This window comes from Tupaia chinensis, unplaced genomic scaffold (genome assembly GCF_000334495.1).
Source record: "Tupaia chinensis unplaced genomic scaffold, TupChi_1.0 Scaffold000600_1, whole genome shotgun sequence".
In the NCBI taxonomy this organism is placed as follows: domain Eukaryota; kingdom Metazoa; phylum Chordata; class Mammalia; order Scandentia; family Tupaiidae; genus Tupaia; species Tupaia belangeri.
This window is the reverse complement of record NW_006160117.1, coordinates 7,567,186-7,592,380: the sequence shown is the minus strand read 5'-3', so window position 1 is coordinate 7,592,380 and position 25,195 is coordinate 7,567,186. Positions and strand designations below refer to the sequence as shown.

Sequence of the window (25,195 nt, the reverse complement as noted above, 5' to 3'; positions counted from 1 at the left end):
GTTTAAAAAAGCAAAATTTTGAGAAAAAAAAAAAAAAAAAAAAAAAAAATCACAGAAGTTTCATTGTTTTATGGGGGATTGTGAAGTTTCCCTTTTGCATTTCATGGGTTGGGGAGAGGTAGCCTGGGGCTTTCAGATACAAGTTCATATCTTATCATTTTCCCTCCTTTTGTTTTCCTCTGCCTTAAATTTTTTTTCTTTCTGTGCCTACCATTGATATTCAAATCATCATCATCTCATGCCACATTGATAGATTAGTCCCTATTCTTTTACATTATTACACTATTCATTATGCATCTACAAGAATACTTTACTTTAGACACTGTTGCTATCTACATGACTCTTTTGTTCAAAAGCTTCAGTTTTGTTGTGTCCATATCTCATTCATTCCTTCATTTATTTCTTCCTCCAACAACTATGTAATGAGTGCCTATTATGTATTAGGCACTGAGGATGCAACTGTAAACAAAACAGACCCAAAAAGCCACTGCTCTCATGAACTTATATTTACTCACTAGAATCTAGTGTGCCCTCCACTCTCTACCAACTGTCCCTGATAAACCCTTGCTGACTCCTCCCTTCTCTGTTCTTTCTCTGCCCCCAGTTTCTTTCTCACCAAGTAGCATTCTATTAGAGTTATATCTCTTATGGATCCTCTGAACCAAGTGGATTCTGCTTCCTAACCCCATTCTCGCTCGCCAGCAACCGCCTCACCTTCCCACACAAGCATGTATATTATGGTGGTTCTCACACTTGCAACACCGTCTCTCCTCTCATCTTCCAAATTTTGACTCAAATCCCATAAGGAGTATTTCCCTCTCTGGCTATTCCTTCACCAGATCCCCCCACTACTATTCTAATTTACATTTGATAACAAGTTCCTTCAAGTATTCATGAGTTGTTTCATAGGGCTATGCTTGCTGCCTCCAGCTAAATTAGATAAATACAAAAACTTCAAACTCCAAATGAGTTAGGAAGGTAAAGAAGAAAGAGTCCTGGACTGGCAGTTGGATGACCTAGTTTCTCTTCTGACTCTGTGACTAACTACTTAGCATATAATCTTGAGCAACTCACTTACCTGCTTCAGACTTCAATTTTCTCCCTCACTGAAATGAAAAGATTTGACCTGAAACATGGGTGATCTCTTCAAGTACTCTTACAATACTACAGTTCTATTATTTTTAATTCCACAATCGTACTTTGTGAACCTGGGCAAATTGTTGAATTTTTTACCTTGGTTTTCTTACATTGAAATGGAATTGATTAATTTAAAAGATATGATGTACGAGAAAGTAAAATAAGATGTCTTTGAGAGAAAAGAATACTTTAATTGAAATCGTATAGTGCTATTTCATAATTTAGTCCATGTATGTTATATTATTATATTTTGTCACATTTGTACAAGATGTATAAAGAGGAGAAGTAAATAGTGGTAGTTACATGTCATAAATGAAAACAAGAGGTTAATTGCTTTAAGTGGGGAAAAAAATGAAATGTTTTTAGTTACATGCATACAGACAGCAATACACAGAAAAAGTTATTGACATATCCAGTACCCAGTATTATCATGGTGATTAGTCAGAGAAAGCATTTCTCATTCAAAAATACTCCATACCCACAAACCTTGAATTTTTCTGTTTAAAATATTACTAATTTGAGAGGTGTTCAAGTGACTTTTTTACATTAGAAATATGTATGAAGATTTTAATTTAAACCTGCCACCAGATTAGTTGTTTTCCAGATTACTGGATATACTACTATTAACTCTGAGGCTTACATAATATATTGTCAACATAATTTCAGCAAAATTTGTATTCTGTGAAATTTTTATACTTGGAAGAAAAAGTTGTACATTTTGTATAAACATATTCACATTTATGAAATCTCCAACATTAAGTTGAGAGGCAAGATCACCATTCTACAGTCCAAAAAGCAATAAATCTCTTAGGGGATACTCAGTTTTAGTAGTTAGAATAGAAGCCAGGTGGTAGCAAAGTGGTGATGTGGCTGGACCCCCATGGAAAAGGTCCTGCATTGGCATCCTGGTTCCTCCCTGAGCATGCCAGTCATGAGCATGCATGCTCCTGATACCTGCCGGCTGGAACTGGGTATAGATCATGAAGTATGGGCTGTGTCGGGGATACCAGTCTTTATCCATCTCTGTCTGTCTGTTTCTTTCATGGAAGAAATAGGTAAAGTTTGGAGGAAAAGAGAACTTAGAAAGCTTCGATTTTTTTTTTTTCCTGTAATGGAGACCAAAAAGCAGGAGGCATAGTCTTTCTACCTTTGAGAAAACAACTGTAACTTCCATGTTGAGTATTCCTTTCTCTCACTCTTAGAATGTTAATTATATTGGAAAGTTGGAGTTCAAGGCCCATCCAGAAAAAATAAAGATTATTTCTCTTTGGGCTTAATTCTCTCTGTGTATTTAGAGAGCCCCACGGTGCCCATTTTATTACTGTGGTTCTTTATTATTTCTGCATTTGTACTTGTTCTTTCTGTATGCTTAAGTGCTGCTTTATTACACAAGGGTGCCGAAGATATACAGGGATATATCATTAGTTTTATAAAGGAAGTCAAAGTGAAAAATGCATTCAATATGACATACTTTGCTTTGCGAATACATGCCTTTCATAGTCAAGTTTTATTAAGGATTTTAAACTAGGCATCAGCCAAATCGCACTTGAAATATCTGTGTCTAGAGAAATAACAATCACTTTATCAGCTTCTATAATTCTCGGAGTCTGGACACTGAAGAGTTCCTTAAAGACCAAGCAATATATCCCAATACACCTAAACGTTCTGCATTTTCCCTAAACCTTACAAATTGTGAAAATTATCTGCTTTTTAAAGATCAGTACTTGCCTTGTTAAAAGCTAGTAGCCCCTAAGCTCTTGTCTTCACTAATAAAGATTAATAGAAAATGGAGAGAAGCTAAGTGTCGAGTAGGTAGGGATAAATAGAGCATATTTGACAAGTAGCAAGGAGCCGTTTTGCTCGGAGATTTAAAACATCTGGTGAAAACCACTAAGGTTAACAATTTCCTCACCAAAGAAAATGTACTATTATTATTTTAAGTTTGCTATAGGGCGCATGTGCTTATCAGAGAGAGACAGAGACAGAGAGGAAAAGTGAGAAAGTAAGCCACCTGGTCTGGGACTCGACATGGTTGGCCGTGTGCGAATCCAGCACCTTAACCACCATGCCACTTCAGAAGCTGTCTTGATACCTTAGCATCTTGGTGGTTTCCACATTTACAAAACAAGAGAGCTGAACTTTAATCTCTCGGTTTCTTCCAGCCTTTACTGCCTATGATATAAGTAGAACAAAAAACAAACAAAATGAAGTTATTACAAATGCCAAGAAACATTTTAAGGAGGACACATTTCAAATACAAACATAGGTTAATCATTTAGAAATATTTGGTATGCACTCATGAAAATAAAAATAGTGTAGCTGCTTCCAACAAATGTATTAGAAATATGTCTGGAAAACATTTCAGAAACTTAACATGATCAAAGAAAAGATTTTTTGAGCCCATAATATTTCATTACATTTAGATCTCCTTCGAAATCATGTCAATGTCAAAAACCACCTTTGCTCTGTAGAAACCAATGAGTCCAATTTGGGGCATATCAGAGATACTTCAAGAAATTCTTTCTTAATCGTCCTGGATCTCACCTTCTGAGCTGTGAAGATTCTTGTTAAAAGTACAGATTCGGTACCAACAGATGGTGGAATTTGTTACATTGTTGGACTCCCACATAATTGAACACAGTTTGAGTCTTAGACCCAGTGGCTTAAAACTCACACCAGGTGTGTGTGCGTATGTGCCCAAAATCCCGAGAGGAGATTGCAGCGTGGCCATTTCCCCCAGGGATGTGATTTCTCACTTTCTGTCTCTCTCTCTCTGTCTCTGGCAAATGCATGCACCCTATAGCAAAAACCTCTCTTAAAAAAGTACAGATTCTTGGGGCTGAAGAGTGGTGCAGCAGTAAAACCCAATGCTCTGAAAGGCTGTCCCATGTAGGAAGGTGTTCAGAGACCTCCCTGAATACAAGGGATCTAAGACTGCCTGAGCCTGGGATGGACTGTGACATCAGAACTCCGCTGCGAGTACCTGTGTCTGTCTCTCCCTCTCTTACTCTCTTCTCTCACTCATGAAACAAATAAATAAACTTTTTCTTGAAAGTACAGATTCTTGTTAAAAGTAGAGAAATTCTGGAGGTGGGACCTCGGAATCTGAATTTCAAACCAGCTACCCAAATGTTTCTTATGTACGCTAAAGTTTGAAAAACCACATATTTAGATTGAGTGTGTTTGTATGTGTTGTTTTAAATGAGGAACTAGTCTCTTAACTTTCTCCTTTTCAGTCCTGGGCTAAGGTCTTCTGTCCTTTATAAGCCTTTTGCTTACATTTTTTGTCCTCATGTCACATCTTTTTTTTTACTCTTGTGCTTAGGAGGGATAAAAAAAAAGGAGAGAGAGAGACATTTGATATGTAGTTAAGATGATCAAACACTGTAAAATTTTACCTGTCACTATACCTGAGGAGAAGTTCCCTTATTGAGATGTATGAGAGCTTTTCATCTCTTGTGCTTCCGGGTCCTTCTGCTGCTCTATTAACTCTCTTCATTGCCCTCTGTCTCTGACTTCTAACAGCCTCCCTGGCTCATGCTATCAAGTTTCTCTTAGATCCTTTGGAATTGAATTCCCTAGGTCTCAGAGCATTTTTTTTTTTTCCTGTTAGGGTTCACAAAGGAGTTCCTTTACTCAGTACTAATTACTTAGCACCATTTAACCTAGAACCAGGATTGTAGCAGCTTTAGATCTGTCATAGTCAGCCAGACCTCTAGACCTCGCCAACACAGGGGTAGTTTATTCCTCTATTGGATAGGAAAACAAGCATTGAGCATCTTCATATTTTTCCTTCCATTTTTTCTCTTCTCCCTATACTTCATTGGGACTTAGAAGCTCTCAATAAATATTTACTTAATCAGTATCTCTTCTACCATTGATTGCTTTTCCATGTCTGGACTGTGCCTCTCTGCCTACCCTACAAAATGTCCTGCCTGAGAACGTCTTTCTAGAGGAAACCAAGCCACAAATTCCAAACCCCGAAGGGAATCCCTCTAACCTACACTTATTACCTGCCATTAAATAGCTAAAGTCTTGCATAGAAAATTCTCAATTAGACTTATCATGCAAAAGTGATAACTGGAAAAGGAGAAAACAGAAATATAAAAGAACTAATCTTAACACCATATACAATCTGCATTCACTTTGATAATTAATAATGTGTACAGTATTTTATAAATCATTTATTAAATAATAATACCATGAGAAATGTGAAAATTTTAATTTCTCTTTTATTTGATGGGAAAGCCTTCATTTATTCTGAATGTAAAATTTACATTGTGATTACAGAAAGAAAATTCTGACATTTTGGAAAAGTATAAACATGAAGGGGCAAATCTACCCAAGGGAGTAGCTGGTTGTCACTCCAGAATTTTTCATACATAATCAAGCACATGCACATAAATACGCACATATGCAAGCATTTTAGAAAAGTAGAAAAATGGATAGTATTCATTTTTGTAACCTGCTTTCTCCCTTAGCACCTGACAAACCTTGTGATCTTTTTCATAGCCATAAATATTTACCTACATCATAGTGAACATTGCATAGGATTTCATTGTGTGAATTCACCATTATATCCACAATTAATTCCCTAATAGTGAATGTTTAATTTCTCTCTGCCTACCCTACAAAATGTCCTGCCTGAGAACGTCTTTTGCCCTCGAGGGAACCAAGCCACAAATTCCAAACCCCGAAGGGAATCCCTCTAACCTACACTTATTACCTGCCATTAAATAGCTAAAGTCTTGCATAGAAAATTCTCAATTAGACTTATCATGCAAAAGTGATAACTGGAAAAGGAGAAAACAGAAATATAAAAGAACTAATCTTAACACCATATACAATCTGCATTCACTTTGATAATTAATAATGTGTACAGTATTTTATAAATCATTTATTAAATAATAATACCATGAGAAATGTGAAAATTTTAATTTCTCTTTTATTTGATGGGAAAGCCTTCATTTATTCTGAATGTAAAATTTACATTGTGATTACAGAAAGAAAATTCTGACATTTTGGAAAAGTATAAACATGAAGGGGCAAATCTACCCAAGGGAGTAGCTGGTTGTCACTCCAGAATTTTTCATACATAATCAAGCACATGCACATAAATACACACATATGCAAGCATTTTAGAAAAGTAGAAAAATGGATAGTATTCATTTTTGTAACCTGCTTTCTCCCTTAGCACCTGACAAACCTTGTGATCTTTTTCATAGCCATAAATATTTACCTACATCATAGTGAACATTGCATAGGATTTCATTGTGTGAATTCACCATTATATCCACAATTAATTCCCTAATAGTGAATGTTTAATTTGTTCAATTATAAATGATGCTACAAATAGCATTTTTATATCTTCATTTTTGTAGTACATATTTCTTAAATTTATGCTTGTGGGCCATTGTGTTTGCACATTATAAAGAGTTTTTTGCATTATCAAATTATCCTTCACAGGACCAGCAGTTAGCATAATGGCTATGTCACCGGACTCCCATGTGGTTGACCATGGTTCGAGTCCCGGACCCGGTGGCTTAAAACTCACGCCGGGTGCATGTGCGTGTATGCGCAAGATCCCGAGAGGAGAATGGAGGAGAAGGGATTGTGGCATGGCCATCCCCCTGGGGAGTGATTTCTCGCTTTCTGTCTCTCTGTCTCTGTCTTTCCAGCAAGCGCATGTGCCCTGTAGCAAAAAAACAAACAAACAAACAAAAAAACTCTCAAAAAAAAAATCATCCTTCACAAAGTTTGCAACAATTTCATTTCAGTAGACGCATGCTCTTTGGTGACTTTGTTTGACTAAGGCTGGAAGGAGAATCGTGTTTGAAATGTCAGGTTAAGTTAACAAATAACCAAGGGAAATGTAACTCTATATGGTTGCCTGGCTTTATATTTCAATCTTTGCAGCATTAGAGATTTAATTATATTTATGTTATAGGCAGCATTAATTTTTATGAATTAATTAGTAATTGCTGATAATATGTGAGTGATGCAGCTTAATTCTTGATTTACCTGAGGATAAAGCTTTGCTGACATTCCGCCTTTCCTGTTTTCTGGATGATGATTTATTTTATTATTTTAGCTTCTCGTCCTCAAGTGAAATGTGGATTTTAGAGCATAGATCATTCATTTGTATATTTTTAAATGGCTTCTAAGGATTAACATGTTCTAAATACAGTTGATGGTAAACCACTCAGTCTCCTGGCTAAATTATTCATGTCTGAGAGAAGCTTTCAGACAAATGTCTGATTTTACTCTTCCACGTGAGTTGTTGGCTCAGTACATTTTACACAAAGGAAACAAAGCGGAAAATGTTGGAACTTGGTGAAAACAAATCCCAGGTGCACACGCATAAAGAAGGATAGAGGAAAGGAGAAGCATATGGGAAGAGGAGCAGAAAGAAACAGACACCAGACGGAAGGAGTCAATGGGAAAGGCTGCCTAGGGTGTAGAAATGGAAAAGTCAAAATGTGGGGAGAGACCTTTCCATTTCTCAAAGCAGAAAGAATGCCAGTACTAGCATGAGTCACCTGAAGACTGAGTGGTTATTAGTCACCGGCTCCAATTTTTTTCTACCAGAAACATTAAGAAGCAGCAACTGTAACAGTATGGGAAAACAATCTATTCTGGTATATATGTCATGCTAAAAATCTCACAATTCTGCATGTGGAAATAAGCTTATGGCTAAACACTGCCTTTACTCAAATTGCCACCCAAATACCACCTCCCCCCCCCCATATTATGGCTCTCAAAATCAGGTAGCTAGATTTGTATTGTCATTAACAGTGGGTTTATATATTAAGCTACTAATCAACCAATGTACCTCTAATAGAATTGTTAGAATCAGCAATTATACTTCCGGATAATCTGGATATATTTTTTTTTTTTTTTTTTCAGGTCCCATTTGGAAGCCAGTTCTGACCAGTGGAAGCGTCTCCACCTTTCTCTTCAGGAACTTCTGGTGTGGCTACAGCTGAAAGATGATGAATTAAGCCGACAGGCACCAATTGGAGGCGATTTTCCAGCAGTTCAGAAGCAGAATGATGTACACAGGGTAGGACATTTTTAACTCTAGTACCTGGTACATAATAAGCATTCAGTGACTATTTTTAAATTAATTTTGTTTGATGTTGAATTGAATAGAAATCTTTTTACTCTTTTAATCCAAGGATCAATTATATATAATCTAAGCCATTATATTTTAAATGTCAAAAGCCCCTGCATTAATAATACCCTTTAAGAAATTTCCCATCTTAGGCCCAGCAGGTGGCATGGTAAAAATAAAATAAATAAATAAAAGCCTACTATTCTTAAATAATTATTTTATTCGTTATTATTATTATTATTTTAATGTGACGAGAGAGAGAGAGGGAAAGTGAGATAACAAGCTGACAGGTCCAGGACTTGAATTGCGGTCAACCATGTGGTAGTCCAGCACCTTGACCACCATGCCACCTGCTGAGCGCAATAAGAGACTACTATTAACAAAGAAATAAATTTCACATCTTATATGACTATTTTTTTTTAACTTTTTACCGGGGAAAGTATTAAACATACACAGAAGTAGACAGGATGCTATAATAAGCACCCTGTACCCATCAAGATACCAATCACCCATTTGTGATCAAAATCTTATTTCTCCTATAACTCAACTCCTTCACCCATTATTTTGAAGCAAACCTCGTGCCTATATATCTTCACTCATACATATTTCAGAAAGTATCTCTGAAAAATCCACATTCATTCTTTAAAGGTAACCACAGTGCTACTATAATACTTTAAAAATATCAATATTTTCATCATATCGCATATCCAGTCATTATTAAAATTTCTGTTTCCCTCATAGAGGTCAAGGTATTTTAATTTTTTTTTCACTTTAAGGAAGAATTGAAATAAGGTCCACACACTGCATTTGGTTAATTCCTCTCTTAAATCACTTCTTTTTAAAAAATCTTTTATCTTGAAATAATTATAGATTCACAGTAAGTTACAAAAAGTAGTACAGAGTTTTCCTGTGCATTTCACCCAGTTTCCTCTAATGGTTACTTATTACATAACTATAGTACAATGTTGTCATTATTTGGACAGGCAATTGATAGAAAAATGTGCATCTACAGTGCATCTCAGTTCAGCATAGCTGCATTCCTAGTGTTCAATAGCCAGATATGGCTAACGGCTTTCCATTTAAACGGTGTAGGACCACAGATCTAATCATGTTGAAGTCTGACGTGTTTTGGGCACACTGCTTCATAGGTGTTATCATACTCTTTCAACATCAGAGGTATAGAATGCCTTATTTTCTCTTCTTTTCCTGTGTGATTTTTGGCAACTGATTAATGATTAATGTTTATTGACTGTAATGTGATAATGGCCCATTTCTATCATTTCTTCTTTCTTCTTTATTTCTTAGCTGGAATATTTATATGAAAAAATTATTTTTCTTTCTTTCTTTTTTTTTTTTTTTTGGAGAGGTTTTTGCTATAGCGTGCGTGCACTCGCCAGACAGACAGAGAGACAGAGAGACAGAAAGCGAGAAATCACCCCCCAGGGGGGATGGCCACACCGCAATCCCCTCTCCTCCTTTCTCCTCTCGGGATCTTGGGCACACACGCACACGCGCCCAGCGTGAGTTTTAAGCCACCAGGTCCAGGACAAGAACCGCGGTCGACTACATGAGAGTCCAGTGACATAGCCATTACGCTAACTGCTGGTCCCCGAAAAAATTATTTTTCACTCATTTACAATGTGGTTATCCAGTATACTGTTCATATAGGATAAGCAAGATAAATATTTCTACTTCATCAATTTTTAAATTAGCAAGTTATTTACTAGCATCCTCCAACAGGGACCAGATTGGTCACTGTTTTAAATTATACTTTGTTGTTTTTAATTACATTTCTATCTTCTCTGCTAGGCTCTGAGTGGAGAAGACAGTGATTTACTTTTAAAGACCCTAGAGCTTGCACAGTTGTTAGTGTACAATGGATACTGATAAGTGTTTTTAAAATGAGGATAAGATAGGGAACCAGCAGTTAGCGTAATGGCTATGTCGCTGGACTCCCACGTAGTCGACCACGGTTCGTGTCCCGGACCCGGTGGCTTAAAAAACTCACACCGGGCGCGTGTGCGTGCGTGCCCAAGATCCCGAGAGAATGGAGGAGAAGCGATTGTGGCGTGACCATCCCCCCTGGGGGGTGATTTCTCACTTTCTGTCTCTATGTCTCTCTCTGTCTGTCTGGCGAGCGCACGCGCCCTACAGTGAAAATCTCTCAAAAAAAAAAAATGAGGATAAGATATCCAAGAACAAAAATGAATAGCAAACCAAAAACTTGCTACCAAGTAACAAAATGGCACTGCTTTTATATATTCGGCACTTACCAGAAGGTCTCTATGTAGACACAGCCAAAGGTGACACCTTGAAGAAAGATCAAGGGTTTATATTGTTCTAGAGAAGAGGATATATAGGAGATTACAAAAAAGGGAAGAGAGCATGAGAGTAGACCCAGTTACTTTGCAAAAGTAACTTTAAAAAAGTTAAATGCTGGGAACCAGCAGTTAGTGTAATGGCTATGTCGCTGGACTCCCACGTAGTCGACCGCGGTTCGCGTCCCGGACCCGGTGGCTTAAAACTCACGCCGGGCGCATGTGCGTGCGTGCCCAAGATCCCAAGAGGAGAATGGAGGAGAAGGGATTGTGGTGTGACCATTCCCCCTGGGGGGTGATTTCTCGCTTTCTGTCTCTCTGTCTCTCTCTGTCTGTCTGGTGAGTGCACGTGCCCTGTAGAGATCAAAAAAAAAAAGAAAAGTTAAATACTGGAACCAGCCAGTTAGCATAATGGCTATGTCGCTGAACTCCTGTGTAGCTGATCGCAGTTCAAGTCCCAGACCCGGTGGCTTAAACACATGCTGGGCACGTGTACATGTGTGCCCAAGATCTCGAGACAAGAGGAGAATGGAAGAGAAGGGATTGTGGCGTGGCCATCCCCCCTGGGGGGTGATTTCTCGCTTTCCATCTCTCTGTCTCTCTCTGTCTTTCTGCCGAGCAAAAACCTCTCAAAAAAATAAATAAATGCCAAAGAAACTGCTAATTTCTCCTTTAGCCATTTCTCTTCCTAATAATATAAAATATTAAATTAGTTTTTTTCTGGTAGGGTGAAATTTAATAGTATTATTTTTTGTAAATGTTCTAACTTGGAGTAAACAGTCAAAACACTCTGGTATATTTGTAGAATATTTATTGAGATGGTTCAGCATTTTAAAATAGCATGCATTATATGATTTAATTAAATGAGGCAGAGGCCTGGCCTCATGGTCTTGTGGTTTTGGGAACAGATCCCACATGGCCAACCTTGCAATTCAACTCTAAACCCCAGCACCTTAAAAAACATGCTGGGTATGTATGCATGCCCCAAATCCTGATAGGATGGAGAAATGGAAGAAAAGGGATTGCTGTATAACCATACCTCATTCGAGGGAGGATGCTTTCTCCCTCTCCCTTTCTCTATCTCTCTGTGTCTCTCCAGTGAGTGTGCACACCTTCTGGCATATTAAAAAATTAAACAAAAAAATTTCTCAAAGAAACGAGGCACAATTTTTACGAAAGATGTCATTTTATTTTAGTTCCAGAAACCAAAGGAGATGAATTGCTGTTTAAGTACACTAAGAGTCAAGAGACTGAAATTCCAGTCATATTTCTTCATAAGTTAGATTGCGGTTCCTACTTTGTTCTTCAAGTATAAGATGAACAAATTGGTTCAAATAATTGCCACAGTCTCTTCTAGCCAGCATTTTGTTATAAACTGCTTCACTATCCCTAGTTATTGACTCATAGTGGTAAAACATTTGTCCTTATCATTCTCAATCCTTATCAGGAATCTCCTAACAAGTAACATAATTGAGGGAGATAGTTATTCTAGAGTTATGGATAACACGTACTGGAGTGAAGTTAATTAATCCCCACTTGGATAGTGTGCTTGTTCAGATACCTACCAATTACCATTCTTTGACTTAACAGGACTTTCAGCCCACTGAAAACTCTGTGTTTTATACATTCATTCTATTTCTCCAGCTTTACCTTCTTTCAAGTACAACTCTGATTCAATCATCAAACTTTTAAATAACTCTTTTCAAAACTCTAAAATCCTTTGCTTTCTAAAATCGGTTTTGTTATGGCAATCTACCAAGCACCAAAACTTAGAGAACGTAACTTCATACTTTCTCCTAACCAGACAACAATGTAGTGGACTGATAACAGTACCTTTTCATAATGACCACCCTCTAGCCTTCCATTGCCAACACATTGCTGGGTCAATTGCCTCTAGAATAGTTCTTAACTCTAACTTCCATCATCACATAATTACAAGAGACCAGTTCTTCTAACCATTCTATATCTACTCTTGCTACCCCACAATGCAATCTCTATAGATTAGACTAGTTTATGTAGAAATGCAGACTGAAGTTATGTTGGTCCTCATCTTAATAGTCTTTAGTGACTTTTCAGTGCCCTTGGAGAAAGACTAAAACCCTTAGCAAGGCCCACAAGGGCATATCCAGCTGATCTGAACTCGGCCTTCTCTTTTCTTACTGTTCTTCCTCTTGCTCTTTAGACATCAGCCACACTGACTTCTGTTGCTTTTCCTGATAGTTCTCTATGTTTCCCTCATGCAGAGCTGTAATGATGCTGGTCCCTTGTTTGAAATGCTTCTACCCACAACTGCTTACTCATAATGTCTTAGTGAATATTTTTTTGGACTTGCTGATTTATGTTAATATTTACCTAATAAAGTAATCTTAATCACTAAGTTCTTCTTCATCACTGAAATATGTACTTTTCTTTATCCTGGGGCACATTGAATCATCTGATATTGACAGGCCACCTGAACTGGGTTTCCATTTGTTTTGTTTGTCTTCAATTTTGGCTTGCTAGAGTGCTATGGTCTGACTGAGGCTGTCAAGAACAGGATCTTCCCCATCATCTTCACTTTCTTGTATCCCTTCAATTTCTAATTCTGGCTCAGGAATTTTCTTTTCTTTTTTTTCTTTCTTCTTTGGAGGTCCACGTTCTCTAAGCCTATTTTTAGGGCAAGCATAACTTAAGTGTCCACTTTCCCCACATTCATAACAGATTTATCAAAGTAGTTCCACCTTCGGATGAATTCAGTTGCACTTTCATTATCAATAGCAGTGCTTGCTTTAATCACGCTACCAAATAACTTGTTTATTGCCTTGGTGCAGTTTTGTGCAGAGTCTTTATCCAAAAATAATATAAATGCAACATTTTTACTCTTCCTGGTATCTTTATCTTTCATTATAGTAATCTTTACAACTTTGACGTACTTGCAAAATAGACAGTACTCTTACTAGAAGCCAATCCACCACTCATATGTTCAGGTGGAGTGGTCCCTGGAGGCTAAAGAGTGGAGTCCTCAGCTCAGCTGGGGGTTTTCCTCACCCTTTGTAGAGGCGTTTGCAGCACGGGTTTGAAAAGACAGGTGCCCATATGAAAAGTTTAAGCAAGTAGTGCCTGTTCTGGGCTCTCTTTAGATGTGGCCCAGAGGCGAGCCCAGAGGTGGGCACTATTTGTGAATATCTATTAATAATCATTTATACTTGGTTCAGACCTCATGCAAGCCTTTGCCTGATGTCCACATTTGACCAGATCTCCCTTTTATACACTCTCATAACACCATCCACTTTTCCATCTATAACTTACTGTTCTTTGTCATTTACATACATTTGCAACAATTTGATTAATATCAACCACTCTCATGAAACCATATCCTCCAAGAAGCATTTTTTGGAAGGGATGAGGTGTCATTGTATATCCAGCACCCTATAAAGTTCCTAACACCTAGCAGAGACTGAATAGATAAAAAGAATCAAGGAAAAAATAAAAGAGGAAAGGAGGAAGGAATGAACACATTTTTCCCATTCTTTGTTCCACTGAGGCCAAAGGCAGAGAAAAAGAAATAGAGAGAATTATGTTCCTTCCTTACATGCAAGGATTTTCCATTTATTCCCAACTAAATATTCTTTTGTTAAATGTGTAGAGCTACTTTGATGCACACTGTTTTTACTTGTAGTCTTTCCCAGTGCTTTCATGGGCTTCTCTTTGTATCTTTAAGAAAATCCTTGTCACAAAGCCCTTTACTTTGTCAAAGAACATCATCACTCCTAAGTGTTGGAGAGAGATCAATTTAGCACTCTTGTGCTCAGACTTTTGTCATATTTATGCAGTTATCTCTTTCATAGGAATGGAGGGCCTGTCTAGTTAGCGATGTTCTTGTCACCTATGGACAAACAGAACAAAAGAACACCCTTGAAATGAGTCGCTCTATCTGATCTTCTGAACTCAGTTTCCAAACAAGAAAGGAGACACAATCAGTATAAAACTCCATCAACTTGTAGTTGTTGACAGATTTCGCATTTGTAGACTTCTGTTTCATTTTGCCATGTTTCCAGGATTATAAATTGTCTTGATTCTTATGGGTTTCTTGCTTCAATTGTTATATCAAATGCTTTGTATCAAGATGGGTCACTTGTAATTGTAAACTTATTTCCCATGCATTTGGAGTGGTGTTTTTTCAATCACCTGCATACTCTCTGGTGTCAATGATTAATGCCTTCAATTGTTGATTTTTATGAGGCTACAACTCCCATCAAAATGTCAAAAGTTGAAACAGTAGTCAAATATTATTCATTTTCACTCCTATTTTCTCTAAATCAGGATGTTTATAAAACAGGTGATTTATATGTTCTTTGTATATCATTTCAGATTCATGATAAAATTTTATAGCAAAATATCATATGCCTTGTAGCCTTTTCTTAAAGGGAACACATATAATCCATGTCAGTTGTAATGGAGAGCCATGTGGTTTTCTTACTGGTACAATCTCAAGAGAATTCACATAGGTAGCTGGGGACTGCAGTCTCACTCCTTAAAGCAATTTTCACACCCTTGGGAGTAGCTCCCATGTTCCCCAAACCAGTTGGGCAGCATAACAACTACAACTGAATGGCTCTCAAGACTAATTAATAAAATAATGCTCCATACGCAGTGAAGTGTTATAAATAATTAACGCTCAAATGTGCCTTAGCAAATATAAACTGACCAGTTTTTATATCTTTTGAATACATTATCCTGGCTTTTACAGTTCCTCATTACTTGCCTCACTAGACTGACTCGTTTTCAATTAGTGTGTATTATTCTGGTCCAGATATATTTTTAAAACTGACTTCCTTTGTTTTACTTGAGCAGTCACTAAAGTGATATTTATTACTTGTCTACTTCTGTGATTAACCTAGAGAGAGTTTTAAAGGAGCAAATCATAGGGAATTTCTGATAAGACCTGCAATAGTTTTAAAGGAGCAAATCATAGGGAATTTCTAACAAGACCTTCAAAAAACCATGAGCTTATTTAATTCCCTTCCTCCTAGCCCAGATCCAAATAAAGATAAGGTCTTGATTATAAGACACATACATAATGACTTTCTGTTTGCATTTTTATTAACTAAATTGTTTGTCATCAGGTTTTCATCTTCCTGTTAAAAAACCTCCGTAATCCCTTCTCCAGAGACCATTAAGGACACCTTCAAAGTGTCCTGAGATTTTTCTGGTTAAGATTTAGACGGACGTAATCAATACATACATTATTAAAACAGTGGACAGAAAGCCATTATTGCTTGGATGCTGTTGACAAATGAAAAGTCTCGAATGAAGTAGTTTACTGGTTTGTCAGGTCATATATTATGCATGTTCGATTTCCTCAAAAATCACCACAAAATGAGGGAGAAGTACTGAAATGCAGTAACATTATCCAGAAATCACATAGTAGATAGTACATTTATTTAGGCTAATTTGGTTATCAGTGCTGGCCTGCTTACTTTGGGTACAGTTTAGTATATGTGTTAGCTGTGGAAGGTCTCTGTGTTTTCTTTCCGTAGAAATAGAAAATGTCTCTGGGTGTCATTTGCCAATGTTAAGATTTAAGTCAGTTCTGGTGTTAAGAAATATGCATCGTCCCCTCTCACCTCTGAGAAGCAATGAAAGGTTGTGATAGAATGATTTATTCCAACATTCAGTGACCTGACTGACCTCTTAGAATTTCTAAACAAGATTCTTTCCCCTGCAAAGTTCACTGTTAGTTATGTCTTTTCTATCATTTTAGCTATGCCAGAGAAATTACACATTTTGAGGATTTACTCTTCATCATTAATAAAGTATGCTTGTATACCTCTGATACTCTCTACAGTCATATTTGGGGATGCTATCTAGAAGACTTAAAAATTATGGGTCCAGATGGAGGCACAGCCATAAAACTCAATGCTCTGCAAAACTGACCCACATGAGAATGTTTTAGGTTCTCATCCAAAGACCTCCTGAGTACCCTGGGCACACATGTGCCCATGATCTAGGGTTGGCTTAGGCTAGGGACAGATAATGGTGTCAAGACCCTGTTGGAGGAGCTGGTGGGTATCATGGCGATTAAAGCACTGGACTTCCACATGACTAACTGTGGTTCAAGTCCCAGACCTGGTGGCTTGCTTTCTCACTTTCCTTTTCTCTCTCTCTGGTCAAATTTTAATAATAATAATAATAATAAATGAAGTGAAGTAAATAGTTCTTTATAAAAAAGACTCTTTGGGAGGTGCTTGCTCTCTCTCTCTCTCTCTCTCTCTCTCTCTCTCTTTCTCTCTCTCTCATGGGAGAAAGAAACAAAAAAAAAAAAAGAGAAAAAACTGGGGCTGCAGGTGGCATGGTGGTAAAGGTGCTAAATTCAAGTCCCAAAATCCCAGTAGGAAAATAAAGAAGGGACTGTAACAAGGCCATCCCCAACTGGGTGGTGATTTCTCACTTTCCCTCTCTCTGTCTCTCTCTGGCGAATACACATATTCTATGGCAATAACCTCAAAAAAAAAAAAAAAAAAACCTTAAAATTATCTTTATAGGCCTAGCCACAGTGGCACAAATGGGAATATGTCACTATGCAATAGCTAGAGCTACACAAGAGTCCCAGATTTTAAAAAATGCTTGTTGGGGATAGCAAGTGGCATAGTGGTTAAGGCACTGGACTCCCACAAAAGAAGCCAACCACAGTTTGAGTCCCAGACATGATGACTTAAAATTCATGCCAGCACATGTGTATATGTGCCCAAAATCCCAAAAGGAGAAGGGATTGTGGCATGGACATCCACCCTGAGGGATGGTACCTCACTTTCTGTCTCTGGCTCTCTGGTGAGCTTACGCACCCTATAGCAAAAATCTCCCAAAAATAAAAACCTGCCTATCTCTCTCTGTCTTTCTCTGTCTCTCTTCCTTTCTCCCCCTCCTATGCTCACATGCTCACTCTCTTATAAACATTTTATTTTTAGGATGGTATTTCTAGGCATTTGGGGAAGTCTCCTGAAAACTAGTTAAATCACCAAAACTTAACAAAGTCATCTAGGAATCACTGCTTTCCTTTAATAAAGTGTGAATAACTTACAAACTGACTTCTCTACTCAAGTCTTTTTTACTTTGTCAAAATATTATTATGTCTTTACAAATACAATTAAAAACATTTTTTGTATAATGTTTTGCCTTTATAGAGCACTTTTACCAGCATTATTAATTTTATTCTAAAAAAAATCACTGATCTTTTTTTCTATGTTCTTCCTTTGACCCCAAAAATTTACTTTAGGAAAAACTCAGAGTCTGAGATTTTATTGATTCTTATGGTAACTATTTATTGAGTACCTAAGTCCTTACCAGGGTCTGACAATACAATAGTGAACAAAATGAGTCTCTGCCCCTATGGGCAATCAAATTTTCATGGGGAAAACATACATACACATACACACACATAGGTATATAAATTATGTAGTAAGTACTATGAATGAAAAATCAATAAAGCAGGCTAGAGAGAGGCTGAGGAGTTTTGTGCTATCTAATGACGTTGTATTTAGGCAAAGATCTTGGGTGAAGAATATTCTAGGCAGCAGGAGCAGCAAGTTCAAAAACTCAAGTGTAGGGATCAGCAGATAGTGTAATGGTTACATTGCTGGACTCATACGTAGTCGACCACAGTTCAAGTCCCAGACCCAGCAGCCTAGAACTCATGCTGGGTACATGTGAGAAGGGATTACTGCTGGCCATACCCCCTGGGGAGTGATTTCTTGCTCTCTCTCTCTCTCTCTCTCTCTCTCTCTGTCTCCCTGGCAAGCACACACGCTTTATAGCAAAAATTTCTCTGAAAAAACAAAGAAACAAATTTTAAAAAACCCAAGTGTATGAACAGGTTTACAATATTCAAGAAATGACAAGATAGCCTGTGTATCTCAAGGGACATATGAGGGTGCTTCAAAAAGTTCATGAAAAGTAGAATTAATACACAAGTTTGGATGCAAAATGTTTTCAAAATCCATGCAATTTTTTCCATAATAAGTAGTTTCCATGAAATTTTTGAAAACCGTTCCATAAGAATGGCAGACATTTGTAGGTTGTAGAAAGAGACAAAGGAGCAAGGCCAGCAGGTGGTGTGGTGGTTAAGGTGCTGGACTCCCACATGGCCGACCCAGTATGGGTTCTGAATTTGGAGGCTTGCTTTCTCACTTTTTCTTTCTCCCTCTGGTCAAATTGAAAAATGATAATGATGAATAAAATTAAATAAATAATTCTTAAAAAGAGAGAGAGAGAGACAAGGGCCAGCAGATGGCATAATGGTTAAATCACTAGACTCCCACATAGTTAACCATAACCGCGTAGTTCGAGTCCTGGACCCAGTGGCTTAAATCTCACATGTGTGTGTGCATGCCCAAGGTACTGAGAGGAAAATGGAGAAGAAAAGATTGTGGCAGGGCCATCCCTCCTGGGGGGGATTTCTTGATTTCTGTCTCTCTGGCAAGCACACATGCCCTATAGCAAACATCTCTTTCTTAAAAAAGCGAGAGAGAGAGAGAAACAAAGGCTATAAAATGAACACTCTCAAAGGTCATGGTCTGGAGGTAGATTTTATTTGTATGTAGTGAGATATCACAGAAGCATTTCAGCAGGGATAATGTGATTTGATTTATGTGTTTAGAAATTGCTTCTGCACTGCTTTATGGAGAATTCACTGTAGGAGGAGCAAAACTGAAAGCATAGAGAAAATTGGAGTGATAAGGTAATCCGAGAAAGACTTGATAATGCATTAGACTAGAGTAGGAATGACTGATAGAGTAAAAGCTTATTTGATTCAAGATAAATTTTGAAAGTTGAGCTCATAGAGGTTAAGATAAGATAGGATGTGTAGTGGACCCAGCAGGTGGCATGGTGGTTAAGGGCGCTGGACTCCCACATGGCTGACTTCTATTCAAGTCCTAGACCTAGTGGCTTGCTTTCTCACTTTCCTTCTCTCTCTCTCGTTCTGTCCCTCTTTGGTCACTCTCTCTCACTCTGGTCAAATTAAAATAAATAAATAAAGTTAAATAAAATAATTCTTAAAAAAAGATGGAACATGGAGTATGAGAGAAAACAAAGAGTCAAGAGTCACTCTGAAGTCTATGGCTTGAATAAAGAAAGAAATAATGATGCCATTTATGGAGATCAGAGAGACTTGGAAATGATCACGTTTGAGGGTGTACACTTGCAACAAATCAAAGGTTCCATTTTTGGGTTATGTTGATAGACAGAGACAAATGGTATGATTCAGAAATTATTCACCACTTGCACTTGACAATCTCAAATTTTGGCTAAGCCTTTTGAAAATAGATATAAATTAATTTGTCACAGGCTTTCCTAATAATCCATTTGTTTGCACTATCATTTCAGAAGGAATTTCCAAAATGTAGTGTTTAGGTTCAATGACCTAAGACCTAATTCTTTAAAGTGGCCATGGAAAATAAATGGTCTTTTCCCCAGTGACTTTTCAAGGTCAGCTCAGAGCTTAACAACATTATTGTCAGTGGGAAGTGACTTTCCCAGTGGTTGTTGGAAGAAGCCCAGCCTTAGGATTGAGAATCAAACAGCTGTTCAAGATGCTGTGGTGGGCACGAAACCATTTTTCCATAGTGTTACAGGCCTGCAAGCAGGCTGAACTCTATTACAGCCCATGCTCTGGATGTCAAAGAACACAACTTGTATTTTAAAAGCAATCATCAGAATTAATTTCAAAAAGGAGTTTGTTAGATACATTTTCTTCCTGAACACTTAACACTGTTTTCTTGTTGAATACGATTAGAGTTTTAAAATTAAATTCAGTCTTGAAATAAGTGCATTTACCTTTTAACTTGGTTTCACATTGATTTAATCTCATTTACAGACTAAAAAATTGTTCATGTTGTTGACTATTGGAAACAAAGGCTAGATAGATGTATCTGATACTGAAATCGCTCACCTTAACTTTGTTCATGAATTTCAAGATTTGGATTCTGGAACCAGCAAGTGGTGTGGTGGTTGAGGTGCTGGACCCCCACATGGCTGACTGTGGTTCAAGCCAGGTGCATGCACGTGTGTGTACAAAATCCTGAGAGAATGGAGGAGAAGGGATTGCAGTGTGGCCATTCTCCCTGGGAGGGGTGTGATTTCTCACTTTCTCTCTCTCTGTCCCTCCAGCGAGCATGCATGCCTTATGGTAAAACTCTAAAAAGACAAAAAATATTAAAAAATAAAAAGAGATTTGGATTCTATGTGTCCAATGAATTGGTGACCTGAGGTAGACCTTGGCTTATCTGTACCTCACTTTGCATTGGTGGAACATTCATACTATAAATGTATACACTACAAATATAGTAATCTCTACTCAACCAAACTATTGATTTCTTGAGGACAAAGATCAACTTTATATATCTTCCTGAATAATTAGTCAGCCAGCAGGCACCCAGTTGGTCAGTATTTGCAATGCATTAGTATACTCTACTAGATAATTTATTCGTCATTGTAAATTGGTTTACATTGCAAGTTACCACTGTCATGATATCGTGGTACTGTGCTTCATATAAGTTTATTTTGTGCACCTTAAAAACCTTAAGGTAAAAGTCAATTGGGTATATCTAATTTTCTCTCATTTTCACTACAGAGTATTCTGATTTCACAAAGGTGATCTAAGTCTTAAGTAATTGCTTCCAATTCTTTGGCATCACTATTTTGAACAGTTGGGTCTGACTATCTTGGAGAAGTAAAGATATTTATAAAAGAATATGCTCTAAAGAAATTATTTTTATCAGTTCAAGAGATTAAGGAAGTAATTACCATAACATTTAAATACAAACATCTAAATATTTTAAACAGGAGCCTGGCCAGATGGCACATTGGTTGGGTGGCTGGATCCCACACGGTAAACTACGCAATTTGAATCCCTGACTTGGCAGCTTGAAAATCCCACTGGGTGCATGTATGTGTATGCCAAAATACTGACAGGAGAGTGGAGCAGAAGGGATTATGGCATGATCATCTCTCATGGGGGGTGATTTCTCAGTCCCTGTCTCTCTGTCTCTCTCTGGTGAGCACCCACACTCTATAGCAAACTAAAAAGTCAATAAAATAATTAAATAGATATTGTGAAGAAATATTTCATATGTGTTTGGAAGAAGATCTGTCTATCTGATACTTTTTTGGCATCAACAAATGGATGAACAAAGTTGTGTGATTTAAAGTATTAACCATAATTTGTAAGACAAAATCAGTGTGTTATATGAGTATATATTTTCCTAAACTTCCTTCAAATAGGCTTTCTTTGAGAGGTAAGACTTGTATTTTTGAAGAATCATGGCTGTTGACATCGAACATTCTTGTCTTTTTTTTTTTTTAAATGACACCATTTTCCTTCCTTTTAAAATATGAAAGACTGTATTACATCACCCAGTTTATAAGTTACGAGATATTGGGTTGTCAGAAAAGTCATGACATATTTTTTTCTTTTTTATGTAAAAGCACATCATGACTTTTCCAACAACCCCATATTTTCAAAATCTGTTTTCTATTCATTACTTTAAGGCAGCACTACATTTTTTAAATGAGAGAAAGAGAGAGTAAGCATGAGTGACTAGCAGAAGAGAAAGAAGGGAGAGTGGTGGGAGGAGGAGAGTCCTCTTCATAGGATCTTTCGGTTGCAGTTGAGATTCTCCTGCCTCAGCATCCCAGTTGAGACCACAGATACATACCACGATACCCAGTTCTTTCAGACAGGGTCTCATTATGTTTCCCAGGCCAGCCTCCAGCTGGGAATAGTCCTATTTCAACCTCCTAAATCTCTAGGATTAAAGACACTCGCTATGTATAGTATTCTCAACTGGATTGGTCTGAGAAGTATTTCATGATGGGCAAAGTATTTTTACAAGCAAAATGAGAAATAGCAATTGACTGTTTTAAAAAATAATTAGAATAATAAAAATAATGATTGGGGAAAACATAGAAAAGATATTGAATGTTGAAGGGGGGAGATTAATGTCTCTGTACTGACGGACATGCATGGCATTCCCTTTTGAAAAAGCAATGTAATACACTGTAAAGTTATATGTAATCCAATGTAATATAAAGAAGATTATGATGATAATAATAAAAAAATAAAATTAAAAAAAAAAAGACACTCGCTACCATGCTGGCTTTTTAGGTTGGTTCATGATCTGAACCTGGGTCTCTCATGTGGTCCCAGCCTCATACATCAGTTTCCTATTGCTTATACCATCATGGCTAGACATACATGGTTTTGTTTGTTTGTTTTGTATTTTTTTTTGTTAACTACATAAGCCTTCCTCTCTCTCTTCCTCTCTCTTTGCCAGAGGGCATATACACTTGCCAGAGAGAAAGAAAGGGAGAGAGAGAAAGGGCCAATCCAATGCAATATGGTCACACTGCAATCCTTTTTCCTCCATTTCTACATCCTGCTAGGATTTTAGGCATGGACACACATGCATTCGATGTGTTTTTCAGGCCTCCAGGTCCAAGATTCAAACTGTGGCCAGCCATGTGGGATATGACTTCCTTAACCTTCAGACCAGGGGGACTGGCCTTTGTAAACCTATCTTTTAAACTTCATATTTTAGTTTTCTGCATAATAAACTACCATTTTCCTTATTCTCTCATTTCTTTTCCTTTATGTCCCTTTATTGCAGCAAGATTCATGACAGGTATACAGTGATGTATTTACTAAATAGAGACCTGTGCAGAAATGACACACTATCCATTTAAACAGAGTTTTGCTACACTTTGTCCATTGATAGACTGGTTCCATTTTTAAAGTTGTATGTATCAAAAAAACTTTTAATTTGACCGGGCTGTCCACCAATTACCCTCTGAAAAAGTGGCATTTACTGGGACCAGCAGTTAGTATAATGGCTACGTCACTGGACTCCCATGACTGTGGTTCGCATCCTGGACCCGGTGGCTTAAAACACAAATCAGGCACGTGTGCGTGCATGCCCAAGATCCCGAGAGGAGAACGGAGGAAAAGGGATTGAGGTGTGGCCATCCCCCCCTGGGGGGGTGATTTCTCGCTTTCTATCTCTCTGTCTCTCTGTCTGTCTGGTGAGCACACGTGCCCTATAGCAAAAACCTCTCAAAAAAAGAAAAAAAGTGGCATTTACTTACCACTATTATATTGTAGATCATTAAAAAAAAAAAACAAAAAAAAACCTTAGGCATTTGATAACTTCTCTGTATGATCTTTCATTTATTGAACCAATTCTTTCTTTCTTCTTTTTTTTTAGAAGTAGGTAGAATTTTAATTATAATTTACTTTAAAAACACTCATTTTCTATGCTATTTAGTTTGCTAAGTGTCTTTCAACCTTTTGTTTGTGAAACTTTTCTTTTTCCTGATGATACTTTTTACATCTCTGTTGTGTAGCCAGTCATCACATTCAGCCTCCCATCTAAGCTGTTTGAGACTTGCATTGTCATTGTTAGCCATAGCATTCATGCGAATGTTATCACATTTGGAGCCCATATTTTCATCCAGTAGGTAGCCAAACTCTTCAGCAGATACAAATAGGCTGGAGTCATTGAGGTTTCCTTTTTCTTTCCCCCCCTCGGTCCTTGAAATGACTCAGCAAAATCAAAATCATCTGCATCTTTTCTCTTGCTTCTCTTAGTACTGACTTAGGAGCTGACTTTTTCAAATTTTCTCTCCTTTTTTTTTTTTTTTTTTTTAACCCTGGAGTATTTACTCTTTTTTGTATTTAGTCTAAATTTTCCTAAATTCTGAAGATGCAATCACTTAGCCCTCCCTTCCATCCACTTTCTTAATTTTAGGCAAGAACATGAAAATAATGGTGCTTATGTCTTTGTAATGACAGAACTTCCTTTGTCTTTTCTTTAGACTCATTTTAATCTCCAATGACTCATATTTAAGAAATGAACTATGCAGCTGTGGTAAAGCTAAGTCTTTGGCAAGAACTCGAGGGGCAAACAAGTGGTCGCTCACAATGGATGATCCTTAGCCTTGAATTGTTCACTGTTCAATTTTAAACAATTGAGTTGCATCATCAAATAGTGTCTTAGCCATTTCAAGTTTGATGAGCCCTTTAAGATTCATTTTCTTATTTTACATACCAGATCTTACTCTAACAATTATCTTCACCTTTTTCCTATCCATGTCTTTAACATGTTTTTCTCTACTAGGGTGACCAACTCTCCTGGTATGCTTGGAACTGGCCTGGTTTTTAGCACTGGGAGTCCTGCAGCTTGCAGCTTGTCAAACTCAGTGATGGGTAGATCAAAATGGTTGGTTATCCTGTTGCTACCTTCCATCTTTCAGTCTACATTCAAATCATTTCTCCCCTTAAACAGAACGTCTCTTTCATTGATCTTGTTATTCTCTTTATTGTCACTGTCCCTTTCTCCTCTTGGAACAAATAAAGATATTAAACAAATAGTTTTCACTTGAAATACCTACTTCTTCTCCACTCACTCCTTGATTAAGCCTACTTCTGAGGCTACTGTCCTGTGATGTAATTGCTCTCACCAAGTCCGATCAGCACACTTTTCAGTCCTGATCTTGCCTTACCTTTGGTGATCAATATTGGATGGTCTTGGTTTTCTTTTTCCTTTGGAAATTCTCACTCTGTCTTGGACAGTACTGTACTCCTTATTTGCCC

The 25,195-nt window shown here is 37.4% G+C and overlaps 1 protein-coding gene and 1 pseudogene across 1 annotated transcript in view; one reads left to right on the top strand and one right to left on the bottom strand.

Annotated features, from left to right (window-relative positions):
• DMD (dystrophin) overlaps window positions 1-25,195 on the top strand; it is a 1,496,890-nt gene that overhangs the window by 1,047,215 nt on the left and 424,480 nt on the right. Inside the window, exon 27 of the mRNA XM_027775723.1 lies at window positions 8,044-8,200. Within this exon, the coding sequence (XP_027631524.1) occupies window positions 8,044-8,200 (157 nt within the window). The remainder of the gene's footprint in view (window positions 1-8,043; window positions 8,201-25,195) is intronic.
• LOC102493725 (zinc finger CCHC-type and RNA-binding motif-containing protein 1-like) lies at window positions 12,936-24,848 on the bottom strand (annotated as a pseudogene).